Source organism: Aquila chrysaetos, chromosome 13 (genome assembly GCF_900496995.4).
Source record: "Aquila chrysaetos chrysaetos chromosome 13, bAquChr1.4, whole genome shotgun sequence".
NCBI classification, from domain to species: domain Eukaryota; kingdom Metazoa; phylum Chordata; class Aves; order Accipitriformes; family Accipitridae; genus Aquila; species Aquila chrysaetos.
The window spans coordinates 34,023,746-34,036,042 of NC_044016.1; the positions used below are offsets into that span (position 1 = coordinate 34,023,746).

The 12,297-nt window shown below is 46.3% G+C and overlaps 2 protein-coding genes across 3 annotated transcripts in view; one reads left to right on the top strand and one right to left on the bottom strand.

Annotated features, from left to right (window-relative positions):
• Positions 1-479: 479 nt before the first annotated feature.
• C13H6orf120 (chromosome 13 C6orf120 homolog) lies at positions 480-3,060 on the bottom strand. 2 transcript variants are annotated; one of them, XM_030035046.2, is made up of 2 exons: positions 3,035-3,060; positions 480-1,152 (listed from the first exon to the last, which is right to left on the bottom strand). In XM_030035046.2, exon 2 carries the CDS (start codon positions 1,106-1,108, stop codon positions 551-553), a length of 558 nt encoding a protein of 185 aa, XP_029890906.1. In that variant the 5' UTR covers positions 1,109-1,152; positions 3,035-3,060; the 3' UTR covers positions 480-550. The 2 variants fall into 2 exon arrangements, with proteins under 2 accessions (XP_029890906.1, XP_029890905.1); XM_030035045.2 differs by lacking the exon at positions 3,035-3,060 and adding an exon at positions 2,601-3,025 and having other exon boundaries at positions 480-1,153.
• Positions 3,061-7,073: 4,013 nt separating this feature from the next.
• Positions 7,074-12,297, top strand: part of WDR27 (WD repeat domain 27) — an 86,194-nt gene continuing 80,970 nt past the window's right edge. The window contains exons 1-4 of the mRNA XM_041128580.1: positions 7,074-7,279; positions 8,140-8,281; positions 11,354-11,478; positions 11,954-12,067. Of these exons, the coding sequence (XP_040984514.1) occupies positions 7,097-7,279; positions 8,140-8,281; positions 11,354-11,478; positions 11,954-12,067 (564 nt within the window). The 5' untranslated portion in view covers positions 7,074-7,096. The remainder of the gene's footprint in view (positions 7,280-8,139; positions 8,282-11,353; positions 11,479-11,953; positions 12,068-12,297) is intronic.

Below are 12,297 nucleotides of genomic sequence, written 5' to 3' on the forward strand. Positions count from 1 at the left end.
TGCAGTCACAATGGCCATCACCTATCCCCTTCGGTGACTGACTGGGGTTTTTTTCTTCCTTCACCATAGTCTCCTCAACTTGAATATGCTCAAAACCCATTGCTAATTAGTTTTACTAGAGATACTTGCTCAGAAAAGTAGTAATTTTATTTTTAAATATGCTCTAAACTGAGAGGGGGCGCACTGAAGTGCAGCAGTTTACTTCACTTTTCTTTATAAAAAAAGAATAGGAAAATACGGGATTGGAGCTGATTTTCCTAAGCACCTGTTTGAAGTGAATTTAACAAGATCCCAACCACCATACATTTGTTTTTGAGCCCTGATCTCTGAGGAACACCACAAATGCTGTGCTCGCTGCACATTTTACATATGGGGGAGGATTTACAATATAAAATTAAATATGGCTTTTTTCCCCCCACTTCCTTTCTGGTTTAGGAAAAGTAACCTGAATACCTCTTCAGGAAACATAACAAAGAGTATTAAATATTACAGCAAGTCATTCATTTCAATTTCACAGGCTGAAGTGTGACTTAGTCCAGTGTGTATCAATTTAAAAAAGAATTTCAAGTATTAATTTCAAGATTCCAATAAGTATAGTCCAGAAAACAGACTCCTCATCCTGAGATTCATCTTCTGTAGACTGTGAGTATTTCTGGCTTGCCTCCACCTCCTCAGGGTTGTAAGAAGCCTCGCCAAACGGATACTGTACAACTGTTCGGTCGTAGTATACTTTCATTTCAAACTCGCTCTCCAGGTGAGAGGGGTGACCGTAAATCCCGATTCCCACTGGGCGGCGGAAGTGCGCGGGTACGTGGACAATGTCTTGGCCGCAAGTTACGGACTGTAACTCGTATTCGTCAAAGCTGGGGTGAAGCGTCAGATCAGATACATACAAGTCTGCATCACCTTTTAAACTCCGCATCTGAAGTACGATCTTTCCCTCATGGTTTAGTCTCAAATAGCTGTAGTTTCCTGCTCCAATCTGGCCTTGAACAACATGAAGAAGAATCCATTCTTCAGGTACATCCTCTTCCTCGAAGGTATTTACCACAAATAGTACTTGAGCTGCCACAAATATTATCAGGATTCTTCTCCAGCGTGCTGCCATGGTCTTAAGTTATATTCAGACTCTTCCTGTGTACCGTGCACTACCTTGTGAATACAAAACACAATTCAGATTTTAGTATATTCCATTCTTGGAAGGGATCGAATTTTTTTTTTCATTTGGTAATTTTTATAAATCCCCTCTGGTCCGTACAAAGTTAAGCAACTTCAATTATGTTAATTAACCTTCCTTTTTTAATAATAACAAAAACCATTGCTAAGATTCAGAGCTCTAGGATTAAAACAGCTTGAATTTCTTCAAGAAGTTAAACAGAAATTAATCAAACGGGTGTTCTTTCATCTGGAATGGACACAGGGACTTCCTTTTAATTCTACCTGCATACATGCCAAATTTGACAGATACCCAGAAAAGATGAAACCAAATAAGGATTTTAGCCTCAGCTTAAAAAAAACAGAGTTAAAAAAAGGCAGCTTTCGCATGCTTGAAGAAGCTTAACTTTGTATCAGGTATTCAGGGCATCCTACTTGTTCTTCCATCCTCTCATCTTAACTTCAGAAGACAGTAAAGGTGCAAAGCTGGATGTGTGCGTGAAGCAGTATGCATTCTGACTTGCACCGGGAATAGAGTTAGAAATAAAAAATAAGTTATCTAGCGAGATAATACATTAATTTATGATTCTGCTGTGTGGATTTTTTCTAGGACTAAACTTGGCATATTTTCCCTGAAAAAATGCATTTACTTTCCTGAAGATTTTGTTACTGTACAAACGCTCAGCACTTTCCAGCACTTCTTACAGAAGAGAAGGCTGACGTTGCTGGGGGAAGGGGGAGATGGAAAGGACTGCTGCCAGATGAAGGCTCTTACACCCTCTCCCTCCTCGTTGCGTACTCCCAGTCGGGCAGCCTGAGCGTGCGGGCAGCGCTCCAGTCCTTTCAACAGTTGCACCAAGCGTGTGTGTACAAAGCAGCAAGCTCCAAACCTCGCTGATGGCTTCCAAAGCGTACAGCTGACCAAGTTTGGCATGCAAATCACAGTCGAGTGTAGAAGCCACAAGTATACGCACTTTCATGCGTAAGAGGAGGCTTCTCACCCCCTCACTTGTTCAGTAAGGACACTACAATGCTCTTCAACGTGAAAGCTGCCAGTAAGTTGTTTTGCGCCCTGCTAGCATCAAAACAAACTGCATTACTTCTGCTGAGACGTCACTTCAACCTTAGAGGTTTTACAGTTAAACGGGTCTAGGGAAAAAAAAGTACGAATATTTCTGTAGTTCCAAGTTTTCTGCCCCAGAGGCCTCTGTACTGCAGGGCCACAATTCTGCCAGGACAGCGTAAAAGAAGGCAGTGCGGCATTCACACAACTTGACAGGAGACCCGCAACAGCGACAGAAAAAAACCCCAAACCAAACCACGCTTCTGCCTTTTGTCTCCCTGTACCGGGGAGCTGCCTCTCTGCCGCTTCGGAACCGAAGTGGTTGACGAAACACCCGGGCGGGGGAACCGCAGGGGCTCCACGGCCGAGCAGAGCCGGTTACCTGGGGACAAGGGGAACCGCTCCGGCGCTGGGACAGCACTCGCCGGGAGAGGCGACCCGGGGAGGCCCTGGGCACAGCGGCGAACTCAGGGCCGGGCCGCCGCTCACCTCCCACCGGGCTCCGGCAACGACGAGGCCCAACGGCGGGCTTCGCGGACGTGCGGCAGCGCAGCGCGGCCGGGCCGCCGCGGGGCAAGCTCCTCCCCAGGGCGGGCTGAGGCGGGCGGCGGGGCAGCGCGGAGGCCGCCCCTGAGGAGCCGGCGGGCAGGGCAGGGCAGGACGCCGCACCGCTCCCCCTGCACGCCCCGGGAGCCGCCCCGGGAGCCGCACCGGACCGGACCGGCGGCGGGGGCGGGGGGGGGAAGGGGGGGTTGTGTGTGTGAGGCCTCCGCGCCGCCCCCCGCCTCACGGCCGAGCGCGGCGCGCGCCACTCACCGCCGTTACCGCCGAGCGCTCCCGCCGCCCCGCCCCTGCCCCGCCCCTGCCCTCTGCTATCGCGAGAGCCGGCGGGGGAGGCGGGGCCGTCGTCATGGCAACGCGGAACACGCCACACGCCGCCCCGCCGGGCCCTGGGGCCCTGCGCTCGTTTTGTACGTTCCAGTTCTTTTATTATTATTACTGTTATTGTCATTTTGCTATTGTTATTAGCATTGTTGTTGTTATTATTATTTTCTTCCTTTCTGTCCTATTAAACTGCCTTTATCTCAATCCACGAGTCACATTCGAGGAGGATGGTGTGACACTGAGGGACTGAATACGTAGATTTTTCTGCAACACGCTAAGCATTTTTTGCAATGAAATCCTAAAACTAGAGAAATCTAATGTTATCTGCACCGAAATTGGATGTAATACACTTACTGGAGGATAGGCTGCCCTTCAACAATTAGTGACAATTTATGTGGCTATCAGCATAAACTTCACCTAAGATCACAGAACCGAAAAACACAGTGTGAAGATAAGAAAAAAATCATTGCTTTTGAATACCCATTGATTTCAACACAGTTACCTTAACTTGACTGAGCTCTTTAAAATTGTGAGCAAGACTGAAGGATTGAAATTGAAAAAAAAATCTGTGTGGAGTGTTACTGTGTACTGAGAGATTCCAGAGAACCTGCGTATGTATAAACCTCAAGGGTCCTGTAGTAACAGAGCGAATGAGCTCATGTTCTGCCTTCAAACCATAGCTCTCTGATTTCCTAAAACCCATGTAACTTGTTCCGTTCAATTCCCACCTCAAGCAAACAGGCTGCATAAACCCACCAAATGTGGATTCTGTTAAATTTGAGCTTTACTGAAATCAATTTAAATCTTATAAACCAGCTTATCAACTGCTTAAAACACATTAAAACATTAAAGCTCATAAATCTCATTATTTAAAATTGTTCTTGCAATGATTGAATATTGAGACCAATAGATATATATGACTGGACACAAAAGCATGACATGATAAAGAACTAGTGTTTCCCTAAAATTTTAACAGCCTTTTTTTTTCATGTGGTTGTCCGTTCCATTTGACATGGGTGAACACCCAAGCTGTGGGAACGTGCTGGAGCCAAAGTCTTTTAGCATTGTCTTGCACAGAAGCTGAACATTGCCAGGAGGTAGGTTTTATGGGGGTGTGGTGTGGTGTAGTATAAATTTCTCACTGCACACTTACATGTCACCAGTGTGTCCATGCAGCTGCCACCTTGTCCCAAGAGGGTGGAAATCTGCTTCTTGTCATGTCTTGGCATCTCAGACGCTGAGGAGTAACAGCACCTACTGGAAGGGCAAAAAGCAGTGGTAGTCCAGTCCTGCCTGAGCTGTTCTCCAGCAGGTTAACGTTGCTGGCTCGGGGTCCAGCTGCGGGAAGGGAGTTGGTGTTCTAACTCCTGTTTGATCTGTTGAGAAATCAGTCCAAGGTCTCCAATACTTCCTCGGATTTCTACTAGTTCCCTAGCTGTGATGGAGAGTAGGTTGTTGAAAGTATTGTAGCGACAAACATTGAAAGATGAAAATAAACTACAGTGAAAAGAATTGGAAAAAAACACACTAAACCACCTAGAAACACTTGCAGAAAAAGACACAATGTTTCAGAACAAGTTCTTTACTCCTAGGGGTTGTTTGGCTGTCTGAACAGCACCTTTTCTCTCTATCAGCATTTATTTACTGATGACTAAACTGTCATAACACAGTGATGATGGTATCACTCATGAAAATTGTCATCAGCATATTACAATAAAATGTTTCTTTAGTATTCTCAGCCATGAGTCACAGTTTAGAAAAGAAATACTATGTGTCATTGAGTTACCCCTATGCAGCTGGTGCTCAATACAGTGGCTTTATCCAAATTCACAAGGACACGTGAAAGAGAATTTGAACAGGTACTTTTCCAGGCAAAACTAACACAAGAAGATTGTGTTGTCAATAATAATATATCTTAGATGCTCATATAGGGCAAAAACGCTTGTAGGGTTAATTACAGACAGACACAAGAAAGACATTCCTGTAGAAAGTATCTGTTTGGAATGCAGTTGAGGTAGATACTGACTCCACAGATTGATCTACATCAAAATGGTTTCAGTTGGTGTGGATTAAAAACTTGATCACAGAATCGTAACTCAGGTTGAAAGGGACCTCCACACTCCACCAGTCCAACTTCCTGCTCAAAACAGGTGTAACTAAATCCAGTTGTTCAAGGCCACATCCACCTGACTCTTGGACAACTCCAGGGATAGAGATCCACAACCTCTCTTCAGAAACTTGTTCTAATATTCACCACCCTCACGGTATTTAAAAATATAAATACAAATCCTGACTTCCAATGGGATTTTCCCAGGTTTCAGCTCATCTTATCAGTGAGTGCCTCTGAGAAGAGTCCAGCTCCATCTTCCCTGTATCCTCCAATTACATAGTTGTAGACAACGGTAAGTTCTCAGCCTGGTTCTCTCAGGCTCTCCCCGTACATCTCTCCAGCCCCCTGACCATCTTGGTTGGCCTCCACTGAACTGACCGCAGTATGTCAATATCCTTCTTGTACCAACAGCCCCCAGACTGGATGCAGTGCCACAGCCATGGTCTTACAAGTGCCAAAGAGAGGGGAAGGATCACTCCTGGGACCTGCTGGCTGCTCTCTGTTACCAATACAGCCCAGGATGCAGTTGGCTGCCCCTGCTGCAAGGGCGCAGTGGTGGCTCATATTCAGCTTGTCCAGCAGGATCTCTGGATCCTTTTCTGCGGAGCTGCTTCCCAGCCAGCCATCCTCCAGCCTGTCCTCTTGCACAGGCTTACGCTGTGCCGGATGCAGGACTCTGCACTCACTCTTCTTGGACTCCACGAGATTTTCATCAGCTTCTTTCTCCTGCCTGGCGAGTCCCTCTGACTGACAGCCCTGCCTGCCACCGTGGTGACTGCTTCCCCCACACACTATTTGGCACCATCCACAAACTTAGTGAGAGGAAGAGGTTTGTCTTTCTTTGCGGTGATGCTACTCCACATGCTGTCATGGGCTGGTCCGTGCTGTGCCCGCTGCATCATAGAACCACAGGATGGTTTGTGTTGGAAGGGACCTTAAAGATCACCTAGTTCCAACCCCCTTGCCATGGGCAGGGACACCTTCCACTAGACCAGGTTGCTCAAAGCCCCATCCACCCTGGCCTTGAACACTGCCGGGGATGGGGCAGCCACAGCCTCTCTGGGCAACCTGTTCCAGTGTCCCACCACCCTCACAGGGAAGGATTTTTTGCCTTACATCTAATCTAAATCTACCCTCTTTCAGTTTAACACCATTGCCCCTTGTCCTGTCACTCACTACAGGCCTTGGTAAAAGGTCTTTCTCCATCTTCCTTACAAGCCCGCTTTATATATTCAGCGGCTGCTATAAGATCTCCCCAGAGCCTTCTCGTCTCCAGGCTGAACAACCCCAACTCCCTCACCCTGTCCTCACAGGAGAGGTGTTCGTGTCCCTCCTCCGGACCGGCTCCAACAGCTCCGTGTCTGCCTTGGGCTGGGGTCCCCCGAGCCGGACGCAGTGCTCTTGATCCCCCGGGAGAGCGGAGCTGAGAGGGAGACTCGCCTCCCTCGCCCCGCTGGGCCGCGCCGCGTTCCCAGCCGCCCAGGGCAGGGCTGTGGAGAGCTAACGCCCCTTGGCGACGCCGCCATGTTTTGGAGAACGAGAGCACGGCCCCAAGCGGCTGTGGCCGCCGCGGGGCGGGGGGTCGGAGCCGTTAGGCTCGCGCTCAGCCGTTGCCCGGGCGGGAGGGCGGCCGGCCCGCGCGGGGCCCTGAGGGAGCGTTGTCCCGCTCGGCGACCCCGGTTAACGGGCCGGCCGTTGGGAGGCGGCGGGGCCGGGGTAAGGCGGGGGCCGCGTTGTCCCCTCCCTGGGCGGGGGGGGTAGCGGAGCCGGGCGGGCCCCTCCGCCTCCCCGCCTCAGGTGTGCCCCCGCGGCGGGCGGGAAGGGCGCAGGCGGTGAGGGTGCACCCTGGGGTGCTCCGCCGCGGGGCTTTCTTCAGCCGGAGGATGGAAAGTGAGGGGGACCGTTGTTCTTCTGGAGAAAGCTGCAATCCTGACGTTGTCTGCGAAAAACACTTGTTTAAATCCGAACTGTCGGAGTCCCTTGTTCAGCTGGCGTGTAGTCACCATCACTGTGCTTTCCCTTTGCATCAGAATGAGTTGTGCATCTGGAATACAGCGACTGCTCAGGTAAAACCACAATACATCCCTTCACAGGCTGCTGTTTCAGGAGAAGACTTGAAAGGAAGATAAAAACAATCATATCTGAGGGTCGTGTGGGAGTGTCAGGTTTCACTTTAATGCTGGGAAGAAACTAGCATTTGTTACGAGCTTTCTTACTGTGATGAGAATAATATATACTCCTATGGTGGGTTGAACCTGGCTGGCAGATGTTTCACCACCCAGTCTCCTGCTTACTCCTTCCCAGCGGGGTGGGGGCGAAAATCGGACAGGCAAAAGTGAGAAGTCGTCACAGGTCAAGAGAAAGATAGTTTAACAAGTGAAGGAAAGAGGGAAAAAGAAGAGATACGAAAGCAATCATTCACCACCTCCTACAAGCAGACCAATGCCCATACAGGCTTCGAGCAACAGCCACCTTAGAAGACACCCCCCCCCCCCCCCAAATCCCCAACAGCTTCTTCATCCAATACCCCAGTTTTATTGCTAAGCACAAGATCATATGGTCTGGAATATCCCTTTGCCAGCTGGGGTCAGCTGTCCTGGCTGTGACCCCTCCCAGTCTCTTGTGCACCCCCAGCCTATTTGCCAGGGGCAGGGGGGCCGGAACAGAGTGGGGAAAAGAGAAAGCTTTGATGCTCTGCACGCAGTGTTTGGCAACAGCCAAAACCGTGGTGTGTTATCAACACTGTTTTCCTCAGAAAATCCAAAGCGCTGCACCGTGCAAGCTGCTATGAAGAATTTTGAAACAATAAAGAAAAATTAGTTACTGTTTTGTTAATTGCATGTACATTATCCATTTGTAATTTTGTATTGTTCATAATCTTAGTCTGAAGTGACTCATTTAACTCTTCTTTATCGACATTTGTCAGCCATTGCATTTGTCAGGACATCTTTACTCAATTTCTGCGGTGTCATTTGGAAGTAAAATCAATCCACTTCTTGTCTGCTCTGCTTCTCGTGAACGTGTGATAGTGTGGAATCTTGATGAATGCACAGAGAAGGTGCAAGAAGGTAAGAGTATTATTTATATAACATATACATATTGTATATATAAAAAAGAAGTGATGTAGAGGCACTCACTCACCACCTCCTACAAGCAGACCAATGCCCAGCCAGTCTCTGAACAACGGCCGCCTTAGAAGACAAATCCCCCAGCACCTCCTTTTCTTCCACTACGACTTCTATAAAAAGATTGTTATTTCTGCGTAGCATGCATTAGCCACTCAGGATCAGCAGCCCTAACAGTGATAAATAGTGCTTCATTTCTCTGTTGCTCTTCTTTGGCAATGCCAAGCTGAATCAAGCCAGTAGTCCAGCCAGTCTGGCTGTTGTCCCAAAAGTCAGGGTTCTTCTACCCGGTGTGTAAAGAGCTGAATTACACACAGGATCGAGGTATTTCTTTATTACAGATTTGCGCAAAGCTGGGAGCTAGGTGGTATTCCACACAAAACTAGCTCACCCTACAATTAAACAAGCAGAATATTGATACAATTCAGGTTTACATATGCCATTTCTAAGTTCCCCCTTAAAACTATCATTGGCAGTCATTTTATAATTATTCATTGAAGACCTGCTCTCGTTGGCTTAAAGTTTCCTTGGCTCAAATGAAAGTTATGGTGCTCTTGCATTTTACAGCTCATGCTCAAAGAGCGTGGGAGGGGTGAAACAGTTCATCCTTTAATTGAGTTGGTGGTCGTGATCTCCTCCTGCCGTCTTTACCTTTATCCTAGCTACTGTGAATTCTGCTGACTTCATGCTTGTGGCTGTCTTCCATTTTTGCAGCCTTCCTTGTTTCTTAGTTATCAGTCCCTGAAGTTCCTTGTTTGAGTTCCTCTATGACCACCGAGGTTACAAGTGTTCCCCCTACTTAGCGAGGCATGGAAGCCTACACACCAATGCAGTTATTTAAGCAAAACCAGTTAACCCTTCGATATTCTAAATTCCAAGTATCACGGCCGTCGCACTTCCTCAGCAGACCCCGCATTAACAACCGCCGCGGTCCCCGGCGCCCACCCGGCCGCACGCACGCCCCAGGCGGGTGCAGCCCCCGCGGCGGGGGCTGGGCTGGGCCGGGGCTGCCGGAGCCGCCGGGGCTGCCGGGGCCGTCGGGGATGCCGGGGGTGCCGGGGGCGGGCGGCGGCCGTGGCCCCGGGAGCTGGCCAAGGTGCTGTGCGGGAATCGGCGGGTCCTGGCAACCTGGGGGAAAGGCAGGGAAGCGCTGCAAAGGCAGTTAAGTTCTACCGCTGGGGAATAAAACGGACAGGAAAATTCTTAATCATAGCAGCACTATGCAATGCCGAAATAACTAAATGATACCTTTTCTGGAATATCTGCAGAACTAGTGTTTTATATCCTGCTTTCTCTGGTCCGGCCTCTGCTTCTGTCTGTGTCTGGAACACTGTTGTCATGTGTCATCTGATTTGGGAGGAGAGTGCATGACTGAAAGAGAGTTATGATGACACACAGAAACACAAGGAAAGCAGAAGTTCTAGTATCCTGACCGCCATCTGGGTTTGGAGCCTCAACCAATGGAGTTAGATTCTAGGGAGCAGTGCTAACCCCTCTTCAAGCTTAAATCAATTGGAAAGTAGAGGAATAATGAAAGAGGAAGAAAGGGAGCAAGAGCGCCAGAGTCACGACTCACTGGAGTCCCAGTGACACTCTGTCCAAAATATGTTGTTATGGTATGATAACTGAGAGGTATTACAGTCCTGCTTTGGTGTCAGTATTGAGAGTTGCATGGCATCATCGAACACTATTAAAAGTTTCCTCCTTGTTACCTGTAGTTAGAGATTTGCCTATGATTTAATGTGTGGGAGTTGTCTCTTGTACTCTACTCCACGTTGAATTTGCAAATCTACATATTATGAAAATTAATGTTGTAAAGAAAACTGAATAAAGTCCTTTTATAATAAATGAAATTATTACATTTTAATCCATGTAAGAGTAGCATAAAGAATCAAAGAATGCTTCAGGGAGTGTGCATAAAATGGGACTATGAATTTGGAGGAAAGAAAAGTGGAAGTTAGGAATAGACAGTTAGTAGCAGATAAATAAAAAGGATGTATAGTTTTAATACAAAGACATATGAAAACCAGATTCTCTGCTGCTGGATTTTTTCTTTCTCTTTTTCTCTCTATCTACAGGCTCTTCAGCAGATGCTGTATAGTCTTTCTCTCACCAGACTGTGCTCTGCATGGTCTTGGCATGTTTTCTCTGACCATATTCTTACCAACTGTGTCAAGGTAGTTAAGGAGTTTTTTGTGTGATTCATCTCTCCACCCTGGTAGGCCACGTTAATCAATTGTAGAAACACTCCACAACACCTAGGATAAAACCTAGAAAAGGACACATATAGTTGTTGTGCCTGTATCCTAGTTAATTTGTTGCCTATGAAATCCTAAAATTTAATGAGATGTCCAAAATCTCCTCACATAGTTAATGGTAGCATCATAAAATAGGGATCTGCAGAAACCAGCCTGCTTGAACTAGTGAGGTGACCACAATGAAGTCATGAAGAGAGGGATGAAACATAAGCCTCAAAGCTAGTCTTATCATCCTACTCTGTAATGATATTTAGTGGTGTACTTACTCTTTTCAGCCCTTTCCCACAGTAGAATTAAAACCAAGAGAAGGAAAGTCCCCCTTGCTTGATGGCTGAGTGCCTGGGATATTCTCCTGGAAGAAGTATTTTTCAAACCCCTCTTTTCCTGGGCTTCAGTCAGGATTTCTTGCCTCCAAAATGAACGTGGCACTACTTGGTTCCTTGGGCACATCACCCTACCGTCCCTGGCAGTCTTCGGTGGAAGTAGGATTTGGTGGGCACACTTTTTGTTAGTATCTCAAAGAGTACCAGACCATGTCTAGGCAACAATACAGATGGAGGAATCCTGCTGGTGCACAGTTCTGTGCTTTGCTTTCCAATAGCCTGGTATAAGTAAACTGTGGGTTGTTCTGTACATCTTACTGACAGAAGCTGGGATAGCTCTGTGGTTAGATAACTGCTATGCAAAGTTTGTAAGAATCTCACTGCACCACAGTTTTATATTTCATTGAGTCTCATTAACAATTAAATTGCTGCAGGGTTAACACCTCAAGGAACTGTTATAGGAACTCTTTTGGGAACGGTGCTTCATGTAAGATTTAGTCCAGATGATCAACAAGTGGTGGTATGTGCTGGAAGTCGGATCTACATGTTAAGTGCAAAGGTGAGATACCATTCTTTGTAGCCATGGTACTGGTATTTAACTGATTCACTTTCATATAAAATCATGGTACAGAAATGTCAGTATAATTAAGCAAAAGCATTCATTTTTCTCATATAGATGAAAGTAAGTATGAACTAATGCTTGATAATGCGCCATATACCAGATAGAAGACTAGATTAAAAAAGTTGAAATGAAACAATGTCTCAATAACTTAGAAGAAGAAAACATTCTGAGGACATCTGAAGAATTGCTCCTATATCATTCATTCTGAAGAAGCAAATGTAATACATAGTGGTTTTGCCAGCAGGATGATATACAGGGCTGCATTTTCAATAAGAAAAATCTTACTGATTTAATATTTTGAATACAAATCTGACAATTTTTAGCAACAGTTATTAATTATGAAAACATTCAACTAACTGTCATTTTTAGTTTGAAATCTAATCTGTTTTTATTTTGCATTGACTAATCACAGAATGAAGATATACTAGCTGAAATGGATGGCCACCTGGCTCCAGTGACTGCTGCTGAGTTTTGCACATGGGAGAAAAATATGCTTATATCAGTGTCAGAAGACAGAACCTTTAAGGCAAGGAAATTGTAGAGCTGCACTTCAAAAAATATAGTTTAGTGAATATGTGAAGTAGTCTTTTTTTCCCTTTAAATATTTTCTGAAGATTAAGCAAAAATCATCTTTGACTTTATAGACATCAGGACATTGTTCTTAGAGTTGCTTGGGAAATTATTTTAAAAATTAATTACTCTTTAAAAGAACAATTCAGGTTTTGTATATTGAAAACTTTCTACAGCAAAGTGTTA

Coding starts and splice junctions, on each gene's coding strand:
- C13H6orf120 (XM_030035046.2), bottom strand. CDS start 1,108: ATGGCAGCACGCTGGAGAAGAATCCTGATAATATTTGTGGCAGCTCAA.